At 28.8% G+C, this 27,310-nt stretch overlaps 1 protein-coding gene across 1 annotated transcript; it reads left to right on the top strand.

Annotated features, from left to right (window-relative positions):
• Positions 1–8,434: 8,434 nt before the first annotated feature.
• LOC145840212 (PAT complex subunit Asterix-like) lies at positions 8,435–11,330 on the top strand. Its single transcript, XM_082947382.1, has 3 exons — positions 8,435–8,495; positions 10,565–10,742; positions 10,852–11,330. The coding sequence occupies exons 1-3, from the start codon at positions 8,455–8,457 to the stop codon at positions 10,936–10,938; spliced, it is 306 nt and encodes a 101-aa protein (XP_082803508.1). The 5' UTR covers positions 8,435–8,454; the 3' UTR covers positions 10,939–11,330.
• The last annotated feature ends 15,980 nt before the right edge of the window (positions 11,331–27,310 follow it).

The raw sequence follows: 27,310 nt of genomic DNA, 5'->3' as shown, positions 1-27,310 counted from the left end.
CGCCCTAGTTTTGACGTAATAAGGAAAATAAATCTTGAAAAATTTAATCAGCTAGACTTAATCTAATTTTATTCACAACGCTTATTTTTGAAAAGATAGTTAGGAAAGGCAATTATATTTATAATTGTCAGATTTCTATTAAGAATCCCTACCTAATTTATCAAACATAAGATTTTAAGTTAAAATAAGCGACTAATTATTGAGATTTCAGCACTTTTTGTTGCTGAAATATTGCAAGCTTAACTAAGTAGTACTAAGAAAGTAGTAAATGAACAAAAACTATCAGTATTTAAATTAAACCTTCGTTTCGTTGTATTGCTAATGAGCTACCTAGAAAGACTTATAATGTTTATACATTTATGCTCACAACTCCTTTTTTTATATTTTAATTTTTTTGAGAAGTTATTGTAAAAAGTACAACTAAAACAGTTTAATTGAAATCGACAAAATACTTAATTTTTTTTCAAGTAAAATACTGTCTAGTTTTGAATTTTAACAAAAAATTTTAGTCAAAAGATTATGACTAAACAAGTTTATGGTTATTAATATAGAAAAAAATATTATCAAAGTTATTTTAAAATGTATTAACTTAAGTGAAATCTCTTTTTTTAAGCCAATAAAGTATTTTTTACCTATTATTAAACTAAAAGTATATTTAAAGGCATTAGCAGTTAGAACTGTATCGTTTTATTTTCACAGCTAAAAAGTTTCAAGGCTGGGGAATTAAACACTGCTAGTGAGTTGTCTTAATTCAATAAAATCTCTACAACACTAACATTCAAGAAAAAGAAGACTTTTTAATAAAGCATACTATTTTTTTTTTCTTTTTTTAAAGGTAGAAACAATTTGATTAAAAAAAAACTCCGGAAACCTTTTAGGTTAAGTTTTAAAAAATGTTTTCCATGTAACGTTTTTTACAAAACAAATAATCAGTCTTTCATTCTTAAAGATCTCTAGAAACTTAACATTTTAACTGTTAAACTATTTTTTGTGGCTGCTCTTGCAACAAGAAAAATGTGAGTAATTACTTAAGATGATGTTGCACCATTATCAAGCTGAAATTTTATTATACTTGATGTCTTTTTAAACCATAATTTTAAGCATCAAATGCAATATCATTTCAGCTTGATATTGTTGGAAGGTTCCAAAAGGCTAATGGCTGGAAGTTCTCTTGGTCGTCTCGTGGGGTTTTATTGACAAGGAAGAAGGAAACAAGCAAGGCTATTGTAGTTTGCTGTGTAAAAGATCTGGAAAAAAATTCTAAAAAATAACTTATAATTAACTTGCATGTCTTTATATTAAATATATTTAGATGACTACTTATAATTTAGATTTAGATAGTTTACTAAATATTGATTTTGTACGCAGTGTTTGTCAAAAATATTTTGAACCTCCAAAAACTGAGTCTATTTGTTGTGATAATTGTGAAAGATAGTTCCATTTAAATTGTTGTGGAATTTCTGAACATTAGTTTAGTTTTTATGTTGATAATGATGATCCTTTCTATTTAAGATGTATAGACTTTGTAAACAACCCAGGACTAATTAATGTTGGGAGTGATGATTTCTGCAAATCTTGTTTTAAAAAATGTTCTTATTTAGATTACTTATAGTATTGTGAAGGCTGCTTTAAATGGATACATCTTAAATGTTGCAAAGTATCAATTAAAAAGTTTGCAGAAATGTGCAAAAATGATTTACCCTTCTTTTGTGAAACCTGTGAGCAAAAAATGTCTGTATGTTTTAAATGTATTGAAAAATTCTTTAACCTGTTAATGCTTCCAAAAATATCATGTTGAGTGTGCTTCTAAAAATAAAATGAAACTAAGCCTATACAAACAAGGTAATTATAAGTATTTTTGTGATAAATGTAAAGAGTCTGTTTTCAGAATGTCAATAATTTTGATAATGATTGTTTTTATGAATCTCTAAAAACCTAGTATTTCTGAAATAAAAAATGAGAGTTACTTAGATTTATATAGTGTGAAATTTAACAAAAAAAGTATTAGTATTGTTTTTATTAATATAAGAAGCTTAAATGTAAATATTTATAAAATTGAGGAATTTTTGAGTGTAGTTGAGGGGTTGCCTGATATAATTTGTGTGTTAAACATGGCTTACAAATCTGAGACCTTTTGTAGGTAAGTTGTATGGATATGATTTTGTAAATAAATTTTCTAATAGTAATCAATCTGGTTGTGTTGCATTTTTTGTTAGAGCTTGTCACTCTTATGAGGTTGTAGAAGGTGTGTCTTTTGAACAGTGTGATGTAGATGACCTGTGGATCTCTCTTAAACTTGATAATAATAAATCTTTTACAGTTGGTAATGTATATAGACATCCAACCACTGCATTTGATACTTTTAAAGAAAATTTCCTTGATGTTTTAGACCTAACAAATGAAAAGAATAAATATTATATAATTGGTGGTGATATAAATATAAACTTGTTTAATGGAGATCAGCCACTTGTCACTATTTGGATTGTATTTCTAGTGCTGGTGCTTTGCAATTTGTTGATTTTGTTAGATTTAGTTGGTTTTCATATTTTGTTATTTTATATACACATTTCAAACTACATGACTTGTTGATTTTGAAATGGTTATTTAATTTTTTTTAGTCTTTCTGCTTAATCATCACTACTCTAAGAAATACATTGCAGTTTTTGTTTTAAAATTGAAATTTAACTTTATCATGATTTGAGTTTAAGTTTAACTGTTTAATTTAAATTTTGAACTTGATAATTATCATCAAAGTGAGTACTTTGTATGGTAAGATTAAAGTTAGTCAATAAAAATGTCAAATAAACTCAAACTTTTATTTATTTATTTAAAGTTAAGGGCATAAAGGGTCTTAAATTTTTTTTACAAAAATTAACATTGGCTTTTATATGAAAGGTTTAGGTACAAACTACAAGTCAGGTTTTACAGAACTCAAAAATATTATTTAACTTTTGAGATATTGTATATTTTGTAAAATGTCTCCTATACAAATGTACAGACTGCAAATTATTCAGGGTCAATTTTCTCAGAAACTTTACAAATTACTAAAAATATATCTTCTCTTTCATTTTTCAAACTAGAAACCGCAAATTTTTAGGAAATGTTCCTTTTATAGTTTGAATAACTTTTGCTGTTGTAATTTTAAAAATATTGAAAAATAAATGTTTTATATGAAAAACACTAAAAAATTAGGTGGTTTTTTAAATTTATTTTTTGTTTTTCAAAATGAAAAGTTTTTGCATTAAATCTATTTAAAATTTAGTAATGGAAAATTTGAAGACCATTGATTAAAAAATGAAGCAGAAGAAATATTTTTAATGAATAGTCTTTTTTCAAGTTTTTGGTTTGCTTTTTTTTTTTTTTATAAGGAACCTATTGAGCACACCAACTTTGATCGCTTATAACTCAAAAGTTATTTTGAATATTTTTAAGCGGTTAAAAATATCTTATAGCTCAGATAAAACTGTACAAAATAAGATCAACTTGTAAAAATCAAGTTACCCATTCTATGCCCTTAACTATCATGGTTACAAAAAATTAACCACAATTTTTTTTTTTTACCTCAATTGATTTAAACTTTAAATGTTGGGTCTCAAAAAACAGTATTTCTCATAAGTTTAGTTTAGACATCTAATATAGAAGCATACACATACAACCTTCTATTTAATTATTAAGAAGAAAATGAAAATAAGTTGTTTATGCCAGAAGCAATTTTTTTAGGGATTTGAAAAAAAATCAGAATGACTCAGGGCAGTATAAGGTCCTTCAGGACATTTAAGAGAGGCAACCTTGTAAGAGCCTACATATTTTCATCTGGTTATAAGCCTGCTGACCAACAAGGACTAGGAAAAAGTCAGTCTAAAATTGCATAATTTTTTCTACAATCCCTGAGATTGGTTACAACGAATTTTTGTTATATGAAAAAATTCAAGATGATTAAATAGTGGTCTGTACAATTGTGTTTGAAACTTGTTACATAAAAAACAAATATATATTTCAGACTAGTTAGAACTATTGGATTATTTAAAAACTGACTTTTAGTTCATAGTTGAAGCTTTCATACAAGCCAATGTTAATTTTTGTAAAAAAAAACACCTTAAAACCCTATGCCCTTAACAGTGTTTTTTCCAAGTTATGGCTGTTAATACTTTTTTGAAGTCCCCTTAAGTTTAAGCCAGTATGATGTAACTAAAGCTATAATTTTTTCTTAAAAGAGTGGCAACCTTGTAGTATCTACATTTTAATTTGAAATATCGGCATATGTTATTAAAACAAACTAATTTAAATTTCATTGTTTTTATTTTTTTTTAGAACTAATTTTTCATAAACTTTAAGATCCAAATGTAGTGCGGTATGACAGTATAGCAAAGTGATGTCACAATTAAGTTTAAAAAAGTTTGGTTTGAATACTATTGCACCAATTTACTTTAGGTGTATATTTAAATCTTATCACAAATTTAACAAAACAATCTTGATTATTTTTCTCATCATTTTACTTAAAACAGTATAAAGTTTGTGAATTATAAAGTAGAATGAAGAGTAAGATAAGAAGAGAAACATCTTATATATACCAGAAACAAAACTAAAAAGTTCAAAGTAGCTTGTAATTTACTAGAAAGAAAAAGAAAACTTTCACACCACAGTTATGTTGAATTTATCTTTCAAGAAAAGACCTTTTGGTTATGTAGCTACACACCAATCAATTACTTTTATAGTTTTAAGCAATTAAAACTAAATAGTAATAAATTTATATATTTTAGCTGAAAAAAAAAAAAAAAATGTTTTAAAGCCCATTGCTGTCATGTTGACCATGAAAAGTGTTACAATGTTGTTGAAAATATAAAGATATTTTTATGAAATAAAGTTGTAAAAGGCAGCAAAAAGTTTATAAACTGGGGTAATCTTTTAATTCAATTTAAAATAAATAGTCACTACTCCTTTAGTTTAAAGAAAAATAATGATTTTATTTTAAGTAATACTAAACTGTAAAATATAAACTCACTAATACTTTTTTAATTCTAGCTACTATTGATAAAATTATATTAAAAAAATTATATTAAAATTACCAAAAATAAGTGACAAGTTTTAATAACTTTAGCAAAACTACAAAAGCTTAGAAATAACTTTTATGCTAAAGCTTGCTTACTTTCCAACAAAGGTTATACAAGCTTTTTTTTTCACTAATAAATTTAATTCAAGAGTAATTATTCAGATTTAACAATATTTTCTCAAAATAAAACTAACATTTAAAGATAAATTTATTGTACTTATACTTTTAACCAAAAAGCTATGTCAGAAACAAGTTTTGAAAAATTTTGTTGTATAAGATATCTAGAAATTTAGGAGTTTTCAATGAATTTAGTTAAGTTGTAAAACTATATTATTTAACTTTTTTCATTTTAATCTTTCAACAAATCATTGATAATGAATTGATATAGAAAACTCTGATTCTCAAAAATAAAACAGAATCTTCTAGAATATAGGGGATACTTTTTTTTTAATAAATTTCCCTATATTTTTCTAGAAATTTTATTTGGAACCTTTTTAAACATTTAAAAACTCAATTCAGTTTTTTTTTTGAAGCTAAATAAAGTTAGGTTTTTGATATTTATCATATTTTTAAATTTTTATTAGTTCTTTAGTGTTGGTATTTCAAACATAAGGTAAAAACATTTCCTTGAAACAAGCTCTTTTTATATATTTAAAGTCATTCAAGAGCTGAATTTAAGATCTTTGTAACAGCATAATCAGTTTTACTTAAAAATAAATAAATTTATTGTTTAAGTTAAAACTTAAATATTAAAGTTTAAGCTAATATTTATAGTTTTAAATAATAATGTACTTTTATATTTCTTTTGTTTATGGTTTTCAATTACTAATGTTAATTTAAGTACTGTTGTACAGTGATAAAAAATAAACAACTCCAAACTATGTATGTAAAATTTAAAAATCCCCAACAATTAGTACTTTTAAAGTTCTAAAGCTTTTGCAAAATTATGCTTAGTAGAATATTGTAAACATATATGCTCTTAATTATTTTGAAACTTGAAATAATAATATTTAAGTCTTAATAGAAAAATAAATGAAGTTATTGATGCAAAAAAATAAATGTTTTTTATTAAACTCTAGTTCATTTGAACCATTTTTTGCTTTAAATAGTAGAAGGTATACACTTTAATGGATAATTTAAGTACTGTAACTTATAAACAAAAGTAATTTGATGTTTATGTGTTGTACAAACGATTTTAAAACTTTAAATTTTTAAAGAAAAGTTATAAGAATTTTTCATTTCATACTATTTTGCTTTGCAAGCACTCATGTAGAATAACATTTACAGAAAAATTAAACAATAAGCAGTATGGGTGGCAAAAAAAAGAAAAACTTTGTCATCCCGGACAAGCCTCCAGTTCTCAGCATAGAGCAGATGGTTGAGGATGTGGAGAACTCTGACATGACCGATTACGTGTTCAAGTTTGTCCAAACTCTAGACGAAGCAGCCAATGAGCACACTTCAAACCAGCCGAGTGAAAAACAAACCAATAACCATCCGCTATCCTCCTCTTCTGATCAATCGGATTCAGATGATGAGTTCTACGAGGTGCGGGAGTCGTTTGAGGAGGACGCCACCTTTAAGTACGAGACGATCGAGGAGAGGTACCAGAGGATGAAGGACCTGGTCATGGAGAGGGACGATTTCTTGCAGAAGAGGGAAGAATTAAATAAAGCTGTTGCCTGCATGCAGGATCAAGCGGAAGTTTTAAGGGGTCAAGTGGATAATTTAAGAAACAGAGCTGACAATCACATTAAAAAGTACCCAACCCCAGAACATCCCTCCATAGAAACTAATAATAATAAAGATAAACAGTAGCAAATTAAAAATCTTGATAAAACTTTTTTATTGCCCTGAAATCTTCATAAAATATAAATAAATTTTAATGAAATAGAACAAAATGGTTGTTATTTTTCATGTTATTTTTATTAGCTATTTTTAGTGCTCTTATCTTATTAAAGGTTATTTAAGTAATAAATATCAGCCCAAAATGAATGTTTGTTATGCAAAAAAAAATTCAAAAATATTAAATGAATTGATAATATTTTATAAGCATTTAATATTATAAAACTAGTTAAACTCTTACTAAGGGTGTATACTTATGTACTTGTAAGGTTGTCTTGGTAAATTAGTTTTAGGGTTGACCTTTAGGTTTTCATGAATAAAGTATACAAGTTCTCTGATATATTTAATGTGTATTTTCCTAGGTGTACTGTTGTCTTTTTAGTTTTTATTGTTAATAGAATTTCGAAAGATAGTTTGGAATAATTCTTATTTTTCAACTACTCAAGCAAGAAATGTCTTGTTTTTTTCTAGTATTCTTAAATTACAACAAAACTTTGTTGTATAATGTTATTTAATATAAATATATAAGGTGTGTTGTTTCATTCAAATTGTTTACTTAAAAATGTTTTACAAGATCTAATGAATTGTAAAATAGTTACTTTTTCCTTAGTTGTTTTTGCCATTAATATTCCAACTTAATATTGAAGGAAAAAGTTAGTTTTAATTATTTTTAATGATAAAAGAGTAGGAATAGCATAAAAATGTGTATCTTATATAAATTCATAATAATTAGGTTCTCATCAAGTTACTTTATACAATTTGTAGAACTTTAGTTTAGTTCTAGATACTGTCAGTATTGTGACAATTTATTTGTAATTTTTATATATAGTAATTGTTTTAATTATTTATTTTTTTGTTTCATACTAGAACCGATTGATTCCATTCAATACTTTAAATAACAAAAATAAATGTTATTTTTTTTTTTTACTTTTGTCTCTCATGTTTCAGACTTTACTAGGTGTCTTTTACTATTAAGTAACTAATATACTAAAGGTTTAAGAACTTTAAGGTTGAGATTTTTCAAACATTTGTTTACTACAAACTTTATAGACATTAAAAAATTAATCTAAAACTTGTTGAAAAGTTATTCTATTTTACAAACTTTAAAATTAGTGCAAAACATTAATTAAACTTAACATCATAATTTTCTTGTATGAAAATGTCTAAAAAAGTTGTTTCAAACGGTACTTGCTTTTTAAAATAAGTCTGAGGCAGGTTTAATATGACATTATAAAAGATTACTGTTATCAATTTCTATTAAATTTAATTATATTTTGAAAGTCTCTAAGTGAACAACAAAATTTTCACGAAGTTATCCCATATGAAAAAGAGATCGATATAGCAAGTTGCTTCCTATGATTTATAAAAATAGTATAAAAATTAATAAATGCAAAAAATGAATAAAATTTCTCAACATCATTTTAAAACAAACATTTTTTAAAGTTACTAAATAAATAGTGTAGTAGAAATTGACTTTTTAATAGATAAGTTTTTACGTATGTATTTGTTCTATTATTTTATTCTAACACTGTTTTCCACAGATAATTTAAAACATAAATATGGATAGCAAGGACTCAAATAAGCAGTACAAAGTTCACAGGTATTTAAATTATTGTTTTAAACTTTTCAAAATCATATATCTATAAAATAAACATGTTTTATTGTTTCTTATTTTTGAGCACGATTTTCCGTAGCCGATGTAGTATTTTTTCTGTTATTTATAACTAATTTTTATTATGACTTGAGTAAATTGTTTATGTTTTTAGTTGTTTTTTGTCCATTTTAAATTTTCAGTAAGAAATATAATAATTGTTATGTTTATAACTTTATCATTAAAAAATTATATATTAAAAAAATATTTTGGTATTTCATCTAGTAATGATTTATAAATGTTTAAAATAATAGTATGAAAATGATAACTGTAAATATATAGTTAAATATTTTTTGCTATATTAATAGATTTAAAATATTTTTTTCTTAACAAATTATGAATTTTCTTTGTAAGTACATTCATACTATTAAAGAAAGTTACAGTATGTTGAGGTATTAAAACAATTGTTTCTTAATAAAAAAATAAATTATATTTTAATACTTTAATTTTTGCTGACTGTTAAATTATAAATTTGCTGACTGAGAATATAATAAAGTTTTATTGGCTAGGATAAATTCTCACTCTTTAGCTGATTTTTTTTTATAATTCTGTTCCAATATAAAGATTAGACTACGGTTAAGTGAAGTTTTTATAAAATATGCATATTTAAAGTTTAGTAAAGTAGTGCTGTATTTTTGCACATATCAGTACTTCTTAATTATTTCGTATCAGAAAATAGTCTTTATCTGCTATTACCTTTTAACCTTTCAAATAACGTCACAAATTGATTTATTGATTAATTTAAATTATAGTGAAAATGTATTTCTTACTGCCATTGCTCTCTTAAAATCTTCTCATATGCTATAAAAGAACAGGAGTATACTACAAGTTCCATAAGAACAAATTAAGCTACAAATTGATAGTTTAAAATATCTTTAGAATCATTAAGATTGGTATTTATTTTAAATCTTATTAAAAAAAAGTAATCATTTTTATTTAACTTGTTTTCGATAGGTTCTTTTTATACTAAAAAATTATAAAAAAAATTGTTGAATAATGAAAGGTTAAGTACTTTAAGATAATAAATAAAAATAAAATGTGAAAGTAATATGTTTTTTAATTTTTTAATTTCTTAAAATATTTAATGATTCACATCTTATAAGTTATTTAGTATACCTTTTAATTTTGTCAGATTTTATAGAGCTGATACAATCTAATTATTAGTATCGGTTTTAAGGTAGTTTAAAATAAACTTATATGAGCTAATTGTTTAAAGTTTTTAATTTTAGTTAGCAAAATAACAGTTCTGAAAGAACTATTTTGTACTCTTTAACACACAAATCTTGAAATTGCTTACATTTTAATGAGACTAGACTGGCTTAGTCTAATACTAAAGTTCATTAAAAAACAAGATTTTTTGAGTGACAAACTAATATTGACATTTTAATTTTTTTAATCTGTTTTAGTACTTATTTTGTAAATTGCTATCTAACCAGATTCATTTGTAAAATAATTAGTAGAATTTGACTCAGATATCTTTAAAGAAAATTTTAACAGCAGCATTATACTTAAACTTGCATTTGTGAAGCTAAAATTTACATTTTCGTTAAAGATTATGTAAGAATTTTTGTTGTTTTAATAGTTCAATAACATTATAGCTAAATAACAAAAAAAACAAGTAATAAAAAGCTCCAAGTATTGTTTTTACTATGTTTGATGCAGAATAAATTTAAAGTGTACCATGATATAGTTCAGAAAAAGCTGTATTTTAATTGTAGACGGTTATTTAATACAAAATAAACAAGTACAACTTTTAATATAACAATACAATGTTCAGTGCTGTGCCAAGTAAAATAAATGATTTTTATTCAACTGTGCAAATGTTTTTCAATAAAAGCACTTAACATTGATTAAAAAAATAACAAGCGAAATTTCGTATTCAATGTTCCAGTGCATTTTGTAATACTTTCCACACTATCTCATACATTTAAAATATCAGCCAACAGACACGCGTAACAAACTCCAACATTCCCAAAAAATAAAAACCCCAACACTTCCAACAAAACAATTCCCCACAGGTACGTTCCGCGCGTCGACCTGCAGATGGACGAGTCGATCCCGGAGTACATGAACCTGTTCGGCATGATCTTCAGCATGTGCGGCCTCATGATGAAGATCAAGTGGTGCTCGTGGTGCGCGTTGCTATGCGCGCTGGTCAGTTTCGCCCACTCGCGTTCGTCAGACGACAGCAAGCAGGTCCGCATTCGTTGAAACACACTTTTTTTTCACATACTTTTCTTCGTAATTTGAATTTTTTTTATTGACATTTGCGTGGAATTAATAGAATTTAATTTTTTTTGAACAGGTCTGGTCCTCCTTTATGCTGTCCATATCCTCAGTGGTCATGACCTACCTGCAGAACCCCACCCCGTTGGGGGCCAAGTTGTGGTGATTACCCCAAGGTGATTCTTGTTTTATTTGATTGTGTGGATTGTAAATATTCTAGAATTACTTTTTCCAAACTTTTTTTTTTCTAACTTTTCTAAATTAATGTTCTCTTTTGTTATTTTTAAAGTTTTGTGTGCAAATTTTTTTTAATTTTTGTATATGTTTCGAAATTTTAAAATATATGTATTTAATGTTGTGCTAACGATTTGTAATTAAGTGTATAGTATGATTAATGTTAGTATTAAGTATTTTCATTCTTACATTTCAGGCAATTAATTTGTTTAATATGCTGCAGTAATAGAATTGTCACTATAAATAAAAGAATGTTGTTGTAATATATTTTATCTTGTATATGTTTCTTATTTAACTATTGTACAACATAAAACTTGTAACATATTTTTTAAGTTACATAAGTAAGGCATAACTTGTAAATTTTATTTAAATAGTGAAGTTAAAAAAGTTTATTTCAAACTAGTGAAAATAAATTCAAATACTGTCAGTAAAATACAGTTTTAGTATTAATGGTTACATATACTTTTTGTTTAAGCGAGTTTATATGCTATAGCAAAGTTACATCCGGGTTGCTTCCTTTTACCTCTTGCCTAGTTTAAATATGTATTAATATAGAGTTCTACTTGAACGTTTTAAAAACTTAAAGCTTTTAATACTTTTGCAAATCACAATTTTGAACAATAAAAGATTATTTTTATTCCAGTGTTACTTTTTAGTTATTCTATTTCTGTCAAATTTAGTAGAAAGTTATCATGGGCTTTTAACTTAATTTTTGTACACAGAAATATTTGTGGTCATAGAAAATTGTGTTCTTTTGATTTTGATAAAAAAATTTGATTTAAAATAATAAGTAGAACAGGCCTAGTTTTTAAAGTATCTTATAGGTTTTTTTTTCTTCGAGGTTGAGTTTTTGTTTTAAGTTATAAAAATTTTATTTCATAAGATAACATCCAATTATATTTTTAATTATAACAACATTAGTTTATCAAGTTCTAACTAAAAAGTCATACTACTACAAAAAAAATTGTTATGCATCACAGTAAGGTGTACACAAAGTTGTTTTTATTTGCTTAATATGGCGAAAATAATGTATAATTTACGGTCTAGTAATACAAAGCTCATTTAAAGACATTTAGAATAGGGTTTACCAAGCTTTTCTTCATATGATCCCCTTTGATACGCCTAAGGCTTTTTTTTGCTCTTCATCAAAAAGTCCAAAATATCAAGTGTAAGTTTCAAACTATGGCCTCATGAGCCCTTTTGCAGCTTATGGCCTCGTAATTTTTTTGAAATTGCCCACTTGGGAAACCCTGGTTTAAAATAAGCATGTAAAATAGATTTAAGTTAAATTGGTATTTTACAAAAAACAGTAAATATTTTTTGAATACAATGTAACTTTAAAACGAAAATAACAAAACCGCTTTAAAAGTATCGGTTTTGCATTACTTTACAGTGGGCTGACAGGCACTAATTGACTTTTATAGTGGTTGTAAACTCGAAGCAAAATTATATTTGTTAAAGCTCGATTTCTTTTTCTTAAATCTGTGTTATTTGTAAAACGTTACTTTTGTTAAAAGTATGTTAGAAGTTATGTAGGTTTAATTACGGCCAGTTTTTTTTTAGTTCAAAATTTATTTACTCCAGGCTAAAAAGAAACAAAACCAACTTTGAGTAAAAAGTATAGTTGAAATAAAATTAGTTTAGATATCTCAATAAAATTAACATACAGTGTATGTAACGAAAACAAACTTTATTCAAAGTTTTTAATTAATCTTATAAATTTAATAACTTTTTTGGGGTACAAAATTTGAATTAAAAATGTAGACAAATTCTATGCGTTGTTTTATTAAGTAGAACATTTTTTAAACCACACTTATCAACTACTTTTGTCTTTAACAAAGCTTTAAAATATAATATTAACAAGTATAAAAGCTAGATAATGGATACGTCATAATGAGTTTAAATAAACAATGTGGAATGAATAATGTTTAGATAAGAATTCGGTAAAACTTAAATACACAAGACTTTTAAGCGTATGCAAATAGAAAACTTAAAATGGTATAAGGTATTACATAAAGTATACATATATACATGCAAGTTTTAAAACTGTATAAACGTAAATAATAAATATAAAAAAGCTATGAAAATGTTTGAAGTAAAAAATAATTATCAGAATTTAGTTAATGTAACTATTTGAAAGGAATAAAGCTATAGTATTAAATAATAAAAGTTTCAGAACAATTACACTACCAATATACTTGCGCAATTAAAAAACAGTATTTAAAGTAAACTAAAAAAATTATTAGAACAAAATTAAATTTAAAAAACTATAAAAGTTTGAACAAGTTAGTATTGTATAATAACTCTTGTTTACAAGGCATAGGTTTTTATAAAAAGAGATTGTAAAACATTTAAATGATATATGCAACGTCCTTTAGTTTAAATTGTAAATTTGTTGTAGTTATAGGTTTTGGAGCATTCCAGGTGGTAAAGTAAGTGACCTCAAATTTCCGAAAGAGTTTTAGACGGTTTATTACCTATATTGGCAATCCAGTTTCTGAGGGATTTTGAAACGTGCTGATTTTTCAGATGGAATCTATGAGAATTTCTCCCAATGTAGACGCTGTCGCAGTGACACTTAAATTGATATATAACATTATTCTTTTCTGGATCGTGAGTAACGTCTTTAAATATTCCGTTAAGAGATTTTCTGGTGAAATGACTGATTTGAAGATTAACTGCTCCAAATGAACTATCAATTGTGTGTTTTAAATTATTTTTCAGGAATTTAGCTTCATTACCTAAATATGGAAATCTTAAGTACACTGGGCACTTTTTTGGCCGTTGTTTTGCAGGACTAGTGAGTTTTGTAATGGTCTTGTCATTCGTTTGTTTTATGATATTCGATGGGTAATTTAATGATCTGAATATACTACTAATATTATCAGTTTCTTCATTTAATTTGAACATATTTTATACGCTCGAAAACCTAAGCATGAATTAAGGTTTACTTTTTGTGAAGTAGGACAGAAGGACTTCCGTGGGATGTATTGGCCAACAAATTGGTTTCTTATATATGGGTGTAATAAAAGAAGTTGATGTTCGTTGTAATTATACATTTAGAAAAGGTAGACAACCGTCGACTTCATTTTCACGAGTGAATTCAAGTGTGGGATGTAGGTTAGAAGTTTTATTAAATAAATCTTCTACTTTGTAGCCTTTTTTGTTTGAGATAAAAATTTCATCTACATATCTAGAGTAATTTAACGATTTATCTTTATTCTTAAATAAAATAGATTCAAAGTACTCGACGAAAATACTCGCTAATACAGGACCTAAAATACTTCCCATGGCGACACCATCAGTTTGTCTATAAACAAAGTTGTTGAATCTAAATTAATCATTCTTCACAGCCATGTATAACATGCTCTTAACTACTTTCTTGGGGATAATTGGTGGGTTAAGATTTGTGTTGTTTCGTTAATACAAATGTCTATCGTTTCCTCAAGTGAGATATTGGTAAAGAGGTTTTTACACTATTTTTATTAATGTCAAAAGAACACATTTAGTCTGATGAAATAGAGTTGTTGCGCAAAGTTTCAACGAAATTAAAAGAATTTTTAACACAAAATTTGGAAAACTTTTCAGAAACTTGATTTAAAACAGAAATCAAAAACTTAGCTAAATTATATTGGGAAGAATTTACCATATCTAAAATAGCTCGGCATGAAACATATTCCTTATGAGTTTTTGAAATTCCGTATAATTTGGGGCATTGTGAGCCAACTAGTCTAATGGACTTAAAAATTTTAGAAATATAACCTTTTACAAACCAGCCTCTTAATTTTTGTTAAAAAGATTTTTCGATTTTAACAGTAGAATCAGCTTTATCGATTGGACCTAATTTAATAAATTTCGATTTGTCATTTAAAATAATATCCATTTTATTTATGTAGTCATCTTTATTTAATATTATAAAAGAAGATCCTCTATCTGCCTTCAATATAACAATTTGTGAGTTAGATTTTAAAGATTTGTAGGCCAAATTACAACTTTTAAACATTCTGAAGTCTGCGCTATTTATTCTACTATCATAGAAAGATGAGATAAACCATACAATTTTGCATAATATCTATCTAATTTGTCTTTGGAGGACAGTTTGTGGTGTTTTAATTGGGCTGTGAGTTTTTCAAACTCTGAAAAAACGCTTTCTTTAAGGTGTTGTTTGAATGGAATTGCAAAACGTAAGCCGTTTTCTAAAACGAACTTTTCGTTTAGAATATAGTTTGATAAATTCATTACTTTAGTCTTACTTGTTGCATATAAGTTGCATTCAGTTTAGATTTTCGTACTTTGTTCTCAATAAAACTTGGTACAACTCGATTACTAATACATAAACTCAAAAAATGTACCTTTAAAACATTTTTGTGCATCTTTAATCTGCTACTTTTAGAATTTTTCATAGTTGCTTTCTATCGTAACTTTGTCTAAATCTGCTAAATAGCTTATAAGTAATTTGAAATTGATACAAAACTTAATTTCCAGTTCAGCTCGCTTTGGGCCCACTGTTTTTTCTTAATTACTTAATTTCTATAGAAGAGTTTTTCTCTTGTGCAAAGTACAGGAAAAGACGTTCCTATAGTTGAGAAATTTCTAAACGGTGTTATTTTTAAACAAAATAATTGTAAAAAAAAAATACAGGGAAATAAATATGTAAAGTGAATAACAAAAGATCATAAAAATTTCTTAAGTTTTAAATAGTGTTTGAATTAATTAAAAAAGGACAGTCAAAACAATTCGCTTTATACTTTTTAGTTGTATTAATTTCAATATAAAATTTTGGATGTATATAAGTTCTATTCAAGATTATTAAAATTACGACAAATCAGACTGTTAAAAAAATTTTAAGGGCTACATCTCTAAAATTGAATTAACTTGAAAAAAAAATTAAAAATGTTCATTTAGGTCTAATTAATAAGTATATGGTTGTAAATAAAATATATATAAATTTACGTTATTAAAAATACAAATACTTCAGTAAGTTTAAAACCGTTTTTTATCCACGCCTCAAATAATAACTTAGTTTTGAAAAAAAAAAACTTACCTGTCTAATTAATAAGGTAATGATGGTGAAAAAGTATTTAATAGTATAGTTAATATAGAAAATATATTTAACAGTTACTAAAAGTTAATAAAATTTTAATTGTTTTGCGCCTTTAGTTTTTTAGAAAACAAAAGAAAAAACACAAGTATTTTTGTTTGTTTTTTTTTTATTGAAACTAGGAGGCAGTTTTTTTGGCCAGTTGCCTCGCCTCTGGCATTATAAAGTGTTTTACTTATTCATAAAAGTAGCTGCTGCACTTATGCGGCAACTTGCTTCTTAAATTCGAGCTTCTGGCAGATCAGTTTGCATCGGTTTGAAACCGGGCGGGACTCCAAACTTTGCTACACCGGTGTTGCGAACTTGGCCAGAAACAAGGTGTTGAGGTTTTATGTGTTCGAAACCAGGCGGGATTTTGAGAGAAGCTTGTGGTGTTTTGAAGTTGTCTACTTCGTAACTAACAACTTTAGGTGTTGGGTCAATTTTCTCAAAACTAGGTGGAACACCGAAATTAGACTTTGCTACTTTTGTACTTTGAACATGATCGAATACTAGAGGTCTTGTGTCACTACACCCGGTTATTCGTGTAGAGAAAGATGATACTTGGGTCGTTTTGCAGTCATCAAAGTTGATCAAATTTTGAAGTGGGTTAGTGAAGACATTAGTTTTTGGTTGAAAGCCCGGTGGTACTCCGAAATTCGCTGAGCTAGAGCATTCAAAACCAAGTGCTTTTGTCGGAAGGCTACTGGAAACATTATTTTTTGCTTGAAGACCTGGTGGCACTCCAAAAATTGATAAATTTTGAGTATTTACCGCTTTTGTGACTGCTGATTGCGAGTTTACACCAGCAGATGCAGAAACTATTTGAGGTTTTCCAAAGCTGTTAAATTTGTGTTCAGCCTGATCAATGCTGCCAAATCCAGGTGGGACTTTTAGTAATGTGGTAACTTTAGGTGTTGTGATGCAATCGTCGTTGTAATTGGCAAGTTCTGCGTACTCAGAAACATCATTAGACACTTTAGTGATAGGTTGGAAGCCTGGAGGTACCTTCAATAATGGTTTTAAAGCAAAGGCTTGGTTTTCATTTTTGCTTGATACTTGTGAAAAATTAGAGAAAATCTCTCTTAGTGCTGGTTTTTGAGCTTTCACTCTAGAACTATAGAGAGTTGCTGGAGAGCTAACACTAGTTGAAGAGTTGCTACATGCTGTTGAAGATGTTGGGCTTGTGATTTTATTTGCAGTTTCTTGTGGTTCTGGTTCCGAAGTGAGCATAGTTTTTACATCTGTAGCTTGGGTACCTTCAAATTTTGCTTCAAAACTAGAAGAAGTTGCTGGAAAGTTAAAATTGCTTGAATAATTCTCGATCGTTGTTGAAATTATTGCGCTTGTAATTTCGTTTTCTTGACTTATTGGTTCAATCTTTTTTACATTTGTATCTTCAATACCTTCGCTATTTGAAAATATATTTCGCAACTTTGCTTGATCTGAATTGTTTTGCTTCTTGTGTTCATCAGAAAATCTTTGTTCAACCAAAACCTCAAAATTTGAACCATCCAAGACTGATGCTTGAAAAAGTTTGTCTGTTGTATCTGATTTTTCCCGTTTCACTTCTTCAACATTTTTTATTTTGCAGTCTGATTCAGCTTTTTTCAGATTTTGACTGAAAGTGAGTGGTTTCTCCTCTTTATCAAAGCCTTTTAATGGTGTTTCTGTCGGTTCTTGATAATAATTAAAGAATTTTTCTTCTTTTGTACACAAGCTGGGTGGTACTTTTGTGGGTTGTGACTTTCCACACTTGCTGGCAAGGTTTAACTTTAGAGTTTGGTCTTCTGAAGAACACAACGTTTCTGGTTGTTTAATGATTTTTTTGAAAGCAATCAGACTTTTTAACTTTTCTTCAAAGCAATTAGTTAGATGGAAAAACAGATGTATACTATGAATTATGAATAACAAGAAAGCTAACACATCGAGAAAGTCACTTTCGATATAATACTCTGCTAAATTAGCTATCTTTCCAGAACTTTGTTTCAACAATTTGAAAATTAGAGTATAAAAACACCTTTCCTCTACCTTTTTCGTGTAAAAAATGTTTCCAACCATAGTATCGTAAAAGATCTTTGGTTCGTCCTCAACGAATGATTCAACAAAGTCGTACAACTTGTCATAAAAGGTTTGCTCTTCTGCTTGGAAGAGCTTTGCATGGTGAGCTACCATAAGAATGCAAAAAACAGTGAGAGCTATTAGCACTTTTTTGATTTCCATTTTTGTATTTTATTGTAAATAATAATAAAAAATAGTTTATATAAGTTTTTCGTTTCTAAGCGATGCGTCATAACTAGAGTTTCGAAATTTTAAAAATAGTTTAATTATTATTATTGTAAAAATATGTTTCTTTAAATGTCTAGTTGATTTTTTATCTACATACTTAAATATATATAACTTCATACTAGAAATATTACAGCTTATGTTTATATTATACCTATACGTAGTAATTTGTAAATATCTTTGAAAATTTATTTGTTCTAGCATATTGTATATAATAATAGATGAAATTAATAATAACATAGTGGTTATTAGGGTGCTTATAAAAAATACTTTTTTTTTGATTTTAGCTCTACAAGATTTGGATGTAGGAAAATATCATTACAACCCTTTGTGTTAAGTTTTAGCAAACTTAAATAACTTTTACTTTGAATTTTAGCAAAAAGTTAAAACTACTAAAAACTGACATTTGTAAAACGCGCACTACTTTTAGCTAACTGTAGTGTTTGCTAATTTCCTAAAAACTGTCTTTCAAGATACTTGAATTGAATTACAAAAAACACTTGATCAGTTTCAAGAAGTGTAAACAGCTTAAAAATAATAACTTCAATGTTTCTAAAACGGTTAATAGAAAAGAAAAAATTTAAAGTTATTATTTTAGTACTGATTTACTTAAGTGTTCGAATAAAGTTACTGTAGTTAGATATATCAAAGAATTTAGTTTATTCGTTTTACTATAACAAAATATATCCTGGACAAGACGTTAAAAGGTATCCGTAGTGTGCGACCCGATAGTAGAAAGTTCATTTTGTGCGCCAGGTCCTAGGATCAAATGTTTTAAGCACTCTATTTTTAAATGTTCAAAAACTATATACAAATAAAAACTAGTAGTATTATAATGTAACGCCTCTGGCTTTAAATTAAATTCAGCAAAAGAGTTTTCTCTAATTAGGGGTTTTTTATTAATTTGTTAACTTTGCCGCCTTAGATTTGGATTATTAGATTTGAAAAAGCTCAAGCTGAACTTCCTGGTGCTAAATTGTGAGTATTGTCATTAATCTATTATGTTCTAGTCCTGTCTCTTAAATTGAAATTTCTGAATTAGTTAAATTGAAGTTAATTTTACTGTGGTTTGCATAAATTTGAATAAACTCTGCTGTTGATAAAATAAAATTGTAGTTAATTGTACTTTTGATTTTGCATAAATTTAAATAACTAAACTTTGGTGTTAATAGATCATTATATTGAAATTATCTGTAAATTGGTTATATAAAATTGAATAAATAAGCTTTGTTGTGGATAATTAGTTAAGAAGCAAGCTGCTTTTTGGTGCTCTTAATAATCTCTGAAATTTACAAACCAAATTTGATTAATCTAAATATCTAAATATCTAAAATATCTAAATATCTAAAATATCTAAATTTAATTAAATAACTAGTGGGCCATACCTAACTATTATATAGTATATAGTGGGTATAGCATAATGAGTAATAGAGCCAAGCCCACCAAAAAGGATAGTATGTTCTCTAAAGAGAACATACATCATACCTTAGACAAGGTCAACAACCCCGAAACTCGCTGTAGCCAGCGAAACATTGACAGAGGAATCAATAAAAGGGGTGTTGACCCACACTCTTCGCGCCGTAGCCAACCTGGTCCAGCAGACCAACCACACCCTACGTGCGAAAGATATGGTGACCACGACGTGAGTGAACACGCTTTAATTGATACACAGAGTATAGAAATCAGTGCCGAGATTGACATGAACGTAGGGGGGGATCAGTCAGGAAATAACCAAAAGGGGGAAGAGCCCCAGGCAGCAATGGGCAGTTATCAACAACCTAGAGACCAGCCTAATCCAAGTGGTCTGCCAAGACAAAGCTACCCACCCCAACAAAATTCTACACCTAGCAACTATGGGCCTCCACCAAGGGTGACAGGACCACCTAGCAACAGCTCCATTCCTCCAGCAAGAACTTCACCTTTGCCATTCCAACAACAACTCCAACCTAACCACTTAAACATGGACTATTCCCTCAAAAACAACAGGAGACCCCCTATTCAAGTGCCACCTCAAGAACTGGGTGCCGAGGAGTTAGTACAGGGGATCAAAGATTTGAAGGAACAAATTCGACGGGCTAAACTTCTAGAGGAATTTCGAAAATTACAAGAAGAATTACATGAATTGAGAAGTCTAAATCCATCCACAAGGACAAATCACGACATCTCAACTCAGGTTAGACAGAATACATACATGGATCCTCAAATCCAGGTTCCCCACCAGGTTTCACACACCTCAAAGGCTCAAGACCTACCAAGGAGCCGGGTGATATCTCCGCCTCATGCAAAAAACGAGCTCCCAAACTCTCCGCAGTGAGAGGGAGAGTGATTGGGGCTACACTATCTCACACCCAAGCTGTCCAGTTTGTAAATAAAACCGCCCCTCGACAGCAACCCCCATCTCAACCGAGATCAACCAGAAATGCCTCAAACTGCACTATAAGTCATCCAGGAAATGAAGTGTCCACACCTTCAAACAAACCAAAGATGACTTTTCATATAAAGCAAACAGCCTCACGTAGTGCAGCAGAAACACCTGATGAGAACCAAAGTTCTGAGCAACCACAGCCAGCATCACCAGGGCCAGCGTCAACGGTCAGCGCCGCCGAAGCCAGCACCTCCACGACAAGCGCCAACGATCCGAGCTACCTTAGCCAGCACCACAACGGGCAGTTCCAACGGTCTGCGCAAACACAGCCAGCATCACCAGGGCCAGCGTCAACGGTCAGCGCCGCCGAAGCCAGCACCTCCACGACAAGCGCCAACGATCCGAGCTACCTTAGCCAGCACCACAACGGGCAGTCCCAACGGTCTGCGCAAACACAGCCAGCATCACCAGGGCCAGCGTCAACGGTCAGCGCCGCCGAAGCCAGCACCTCCACGACAAGCGCCAACGATCCGAGCTACCTTAGCCAGCACCACAACGGGCAGTCCCAACGGTCAGCGCAACCGCAGCCAGAACCACAACAAAAATCTCTCGACACTACCAATCACAATAAAGATAAAAGTGTAGAAAAATGGACTTTTCAACTGAATAAATTCCCTGCACCCAAACTGAAGAACCTCCCTCAGGGCCTACTATTTGTAGCGGATTCAAACACAAATGTCATTTTTTTGGTTGACAGCGGATCCGAAATTTCAATCCTGCCGAAGGAATTGACTAACGGTATAGACAAATATTTTCCTAAACAAAGTAGAACCATCCAAGGGTTTGGTAACAAAACAACCCACCCTATTGGTAGCGCGGATGTCGAACTCCAATTGGGGATTTTAGAACCCATCAACCACTCGTTCTGGGTTACTCAAGAATCACGCCACTTTGGCATTATTGGCATGGACCTGTTAAGAAAGAACGAACTAGCGATCCTGCCATCTACCTCTCAACTATGCAAGAGGGGGTCAAACGAATCAGCTAGACTGTTCGCACCTGCTGAGTTGCCCACCCCTATAGTCGCTTCAGTCAACCACATCAATCTGGGTGGTAAGAATACGACTCCGTTAGAAGAAAAATGCAAAAGACTATTAATGGACTTCCCTGAAATTACCAGGAAGCCAACCTACCACGCAAAGCCAAAACACAACTACGAGCTCGAGATAATATTGGATAATTACAAGCCTGCCATGGTCAAAGCCAGGAGACCTGGTGTTTTTTTGTACAAGCATAGAAAGATATTTGGTACTTTTTAGATGAATACTACTTAAGGGCTTATTCAAATAAGCAACAGTTGATTTTCACTGATTATTTTGTACAACACCTAGAAGCTGCTTGCATTTTTTATATTACTGTTAAATGACTTAACTTTAAGAATTTTTTTAATTTTAAAACTAATGGGGTTTTTGATTTTATATTTATTTGTACAACCATTAAAAATTGGTATCTTATAGACATGTATTTTTTTTGTAATTATCTTAGCTAAAATAGGTACTGTGTGATGTTTTATATAACAATCTAAAATTTTCTATATTGCATTGAGTTTTGGTTGTCTCCTGTTTAGCACTGGGAAAGCTTGCCAAGCAAATTGTAAAAATCATGGCTCAGTAACTTTCACTCATTTAGTTTGGTGGGGTAAGTCGAACTGCCACACCCCAGAGACCTCAGAATGAACCATGCTAATAGGAACAGACTGCCACTACGTACAGCAGAATTGTAGTGACGATGTCGATTCTTATGGAAATGCATACATGGCAACACACCTTCGAATGCCATGGGGGGCAATGCCAACCCGTCTGCTGATGATGTCAAGCAGACCCTCAAATCCGTTGGCGTTGATGACGATGGTGAACAACGCCAGGTCGCCAGCGATTAATTCGCGGAGAAGGACGTCAGTGGAGCCAAACTTCCCGCCAGAGTTCCGGGAGAACCGCTACAAGAAGAGCGGCCGCAGCTGGAGCAACCAGAGAAGAGGAGGAGAAGGCGAGTAAGAAGAGGCCGAGCCTCAACCTCCAGTGTAAGAGTAAGGAACCATCATCATGAACGGTAAACATTGACTTTTAAACAAACTTTTGACTCATGATTGTAATTAGGAATTTGTAAATTTATATTCAAAAAAAGTCTTTTCTTTACAATTTCTTTAGAATTTCTTTTTTATTTTGTTAAAAAAAGCATTTTTACCACACTTAAAAAGTGTCTTAAGCATTTACTACATTTAAATACTTATAGTTTTAATTTTACTTTAAAAATAGCTAGTAGAGTGTTTAAATCCAGATTTTGAATTAGCTCAAAAATGTTGTTATATGCAAGTACGTTTTAGCACATAAAGTTGATGATCATAAGTATCTCTTAAAATATTATTTCTGTTTATTACATGTAAATTACAAAAAGAAAGTTATAAACTTATGTTGCATGCTTATATATCTCTAAGTTGAGTGCTTTAGTGTATAATGGTTTTCACCTGGACTATATTTAAAGTTTTTTTCAGTTTAACAAACGTTTAACACCTTAAAACTAATATTTATCTAAAAAAAACCTAAGTTAAAATTCTAAAAATGTTTAATAAGAGGGGAAAATGTAACGCCTCTGGCTTTAAATTAAATTCAGCAAAAGAGTTTTCTCTAATTAGGGGTTTTTTATTAATTTGTTAACTTTGCCGCCTTAGATTTGGATTATTAGATTTGAAAAAGCTCAAGCTGAACTTCCTGGTGCTAAATTGTGAGTATTGTCATTAATCTATTATGTTCTAGTCCTGTCTCTTAAATTGAAATTTCTGAATTAGTTAAATTGAAGTTAATTTTACTGTTGTTTGCATAAATTTGAATAAACTCTGCTGTTGATAAAATAAAATTGTAGTTAATTGTACTTTTGATTTTGCATAAATTTAAATAACTAAACTTTGGTGTTAATAGATCATTATATTGAAATTATCTGTAAATTGGTTATATAAAATTGAATAAATAAGCTTTGTTGTGGATAATTAGTTAAGAAGCAAGCTGCTTTTTGGTGCTCTTAATAATCTCTGAAATTTACAAACCAAATTTGATTAATCTAAATATCTAAATATCTAAAATATCTAAATATCTAAAATATCTAAATTTAATTAAATAACTAGTGGGCCATACCTAACTATTATATAGTATATAGTGGGTATAGCATAATGAGTAATAGAGCCAAGCCCACCAAAAAGGATAGTATGTTCTCTAAAGAGAACATACATCATACCTTAGACAAGGTCAACAACCCCGAAACTCGCTGTAGCCAGCGAAACATTGACAGAGGAATCAATAAAAGGGGTGTTGACCCACACTCTTCGCGCCGTAGCCAACCTGGTCCAGCAGACCAACCACACCCTACGTGCGAAAGATAATAAAATAAAATTTAATTGTAAAAATATTGCTAAAACAACTACTCCAAAAAAATTTCAAAAATTGTTAAAAGTAGTGAATTCTTTTTTTATACAAAACTATTTTATTATTTTAATATTACACACTTTTTAAAAAAAATGCTATGTTACAGCTTAATTGTAATGTAGATGCTCCACTCGACAATAGGAAATAAAAAATAACTATGAAAAATTAATATTCTATGGGCCTACTTTTGCAAAAATTTTATGACAAACCAAGTTAAGTTCAATATTTATGTTCAAAACCATTGGACTACATGACTCGTAGATAGCAAAGGCATTAAAATACAACCTAATAAATTTATGTTTTCAATTTTAACTTCTTTGAACAAACCTGGAAAGTTATTTTTATTAGCTTACCATATGTTTTGATTTTTTTCGAAAACAAACACAAAGATCTCAACTTCTAGAAGAGAGATAGTATAGTTTATTCTTACAAGACTTTAATTAGCAAACTAGGTTTTGGTCAAAGACCTCGTCAGTACTTATATAAAATCTAGAAAGATATATTTAACAATCATGGAAAACTGTTTTAAAATATCTTAATTAAAGTAAAAACATTCACACGGGTCGCACTTCTTCGCGAGTACTATGCTAATTATTTTTATAAACTAATGTACTGGTTAAAGTCGGGCTTTTATTTAATTTATATCTATTTTATGTATTAATAATGTATAAATAGATAGATTGAAAGGCCTTAAATTTATTACAAAAGATAAAAATTTAGTTGGAATTGTTTAGTTTTGTTTGTGAAATTAGAACGGACATTTCTGAAGAAACCTTTTTTTCTTAAGGCTAGACAAGTTTTATACAAACGTCGTTTGAAAAAATACCTTATATTTAGAATTTATCTAGGCTTTTCAGATAATTTTATTTATATTGATTTGGACGCACTTGTTTTCAAAATTAAATGTAATAAAGTTGGTTTAGACTTCCAGATTGTAATATTTATATATTTTTTAAATTCCATTAAAATTACCGTCAAAGTAACAATGTGAGTGTAAACTAGATTGAGCTGTCAGGTATTCTTTAAAAATAATTTGAGCTGTAATTGGTTTTTTAGGTTTAAACAGTTAACAAACAATAAAAGCTTGTCTAAAAAAAACCAAACAAGTTGAATGTTTTATCATTAAAATAAAACGTTTTTATCTTTTAATTTTACTTTCTTTCAAAACACAATTTTTAATAAAGTAAATTCAAAACATAAAAACAATATTTTTAAATATAATCAACTGATTTATGAACTATCTAGTAAATTAAAGTTTATTTAAACAACTTCACAAATATTATTTCTTTGCAAATATCCTAAATTTAACGATTAAAAGTTTTCTTTTTAATTACATGTAAATACAGAACCTCTTATATACGAAAATTTTAATTTCTATTATACAATTATAATAAACCTACTATATATATGTTTAAAAAACTCTTAGTAGTATGTTCTTGCTATACTTTATTTAGCCAACAAAGTATATACTTTTTACTACTAAGGAACCGCATAACTTTGAAACTATCATAAATATCTGTTCTTTTGAGATAAAGTTCTTTTTTTTTGTAAGACAGAAGTAAACTTACCTTAAAATCAATAAACTAAGATAGTGTGCTTTAAGGCATATGAAATTCACGGATGTCTTAATATTATACAAATGTTTACATAAGTTTTGTACAATTAAATTCGTAAAACATTTTAATTGTTTTTAATAAAAACTTAACTTAGAACAAATATGAATATACAAAAAGTATGTTGAGTAATAATTTTGATAGGATTTTAAAGGTTTATATTTGTTACAGTTTTATATTAAAATTATCAAAAACTTAGAAAAAATTTCTTTAATGAGTAAGACACGTTGTTATTTGCTAAAACTAACAAAAATAATTGCTGTTAGTTAATAGTTAAACGTGATGCTGAATTTTAAATTATTACATTACATATTCTTAAATTTAAACGCTCATATTTTTTTCTTTTAATCTTTAAAACCGTACGTTTACTTGTCTTACGGTTAAAGCTTATTTCATTTTTTGTAAAACTTATGCAACGCAGGAAAACAGTTTCAACAGACAATTTATATGAATTTTTTTAATGTAAAACAAACAATGAAAAATGTCATGTAACTAAAATAATTATAAAACTCTTCAACATATGTTATTTTTCTAATCAAGCTTCAGCATAAAATTCAATAACTAAACAAGTACTTACACAATAGAATTAATCTAATCGTAAGTAATAATAAGTTGTATTGTACGCTTAGTCGATCGGTTCTTTTCCGGTTTATTAGGTTTAAAATAATCGTTTAAAAAAGTACTTTAGTTTTTTTTAGTTTTTAAGATTAGGTATGTTGTACATACGGCAAAATTGTTACAGTTTTAGAAAATTCAAAATTAAGGCGTAGTACGTTTATTATAAGACTACAGTATTTAGAACGTGTGAACTGTACTGATCTTCTCTTGAAGTAAGAATCTCTGTTTGTTGTATTTTAAAAAATCAAATCGTGTAGTAGTATTTGAAACGTAACTTATCTGAATTAAAAACTTTATTAAACAACAAAAAAAAAAGCTTATATAAACTTCAGAGTTAGATAATTTGAGTAAAGTGATGCTTTCAAAAATTTTATCAGCTATACTTATTATGCATCTCAATGTTCGGTTTATCGAGAGTTCAATGTTCGAATAATAGAGGTTGGACTTGTTAAAAATTGGAAAACATTTACACTACGATACAAGATAACTACGGTTTTTTGAAATAAGTGAAAGAGTTTGAAAGAAAAATGGCTTAATGAATTGTAAAAATAATTTCAATTAAAGTTTTAATAACTAATTTTAAAAGCTTCGAAAAATACTATTTTATTTAGTGTGCAAAATCTTTTAAACGTGTCTTTGTTTTCTTTTAGCAATATGAAAGCTTACCACATGTGAGCATATAGTTAATTATTTTGGACTAAAAATTAAACATTATTATTCATGTTTCATTCAAACACATACTTTTACAAACAGTCAGCTGCAGCATTAAAGTAACCCCGACTCCGGGAAGTTATGACAAGTCTCGTCTTCTTTGCAATGAGATGGGTGGAGACCTCAGCATCCACAACTTAGATCATCAAGGAAGC

Source organism: Thalia democratica, chromosome 7, assembly GCF_965202585.1.
Source record: "Thalia democratica chromosome 7, ktThaDemo2.hap1.1, whole genome shotgun sequence".
Lineage (NCBI taxonomy): Eukaryota > Metazoa > Chordata > Thaliacea > Salpida > Salpidae > Thalia > Thalia democratica.
This window is presented reverse-complemented; position numbering and strand designations above follow the sequence as displayed.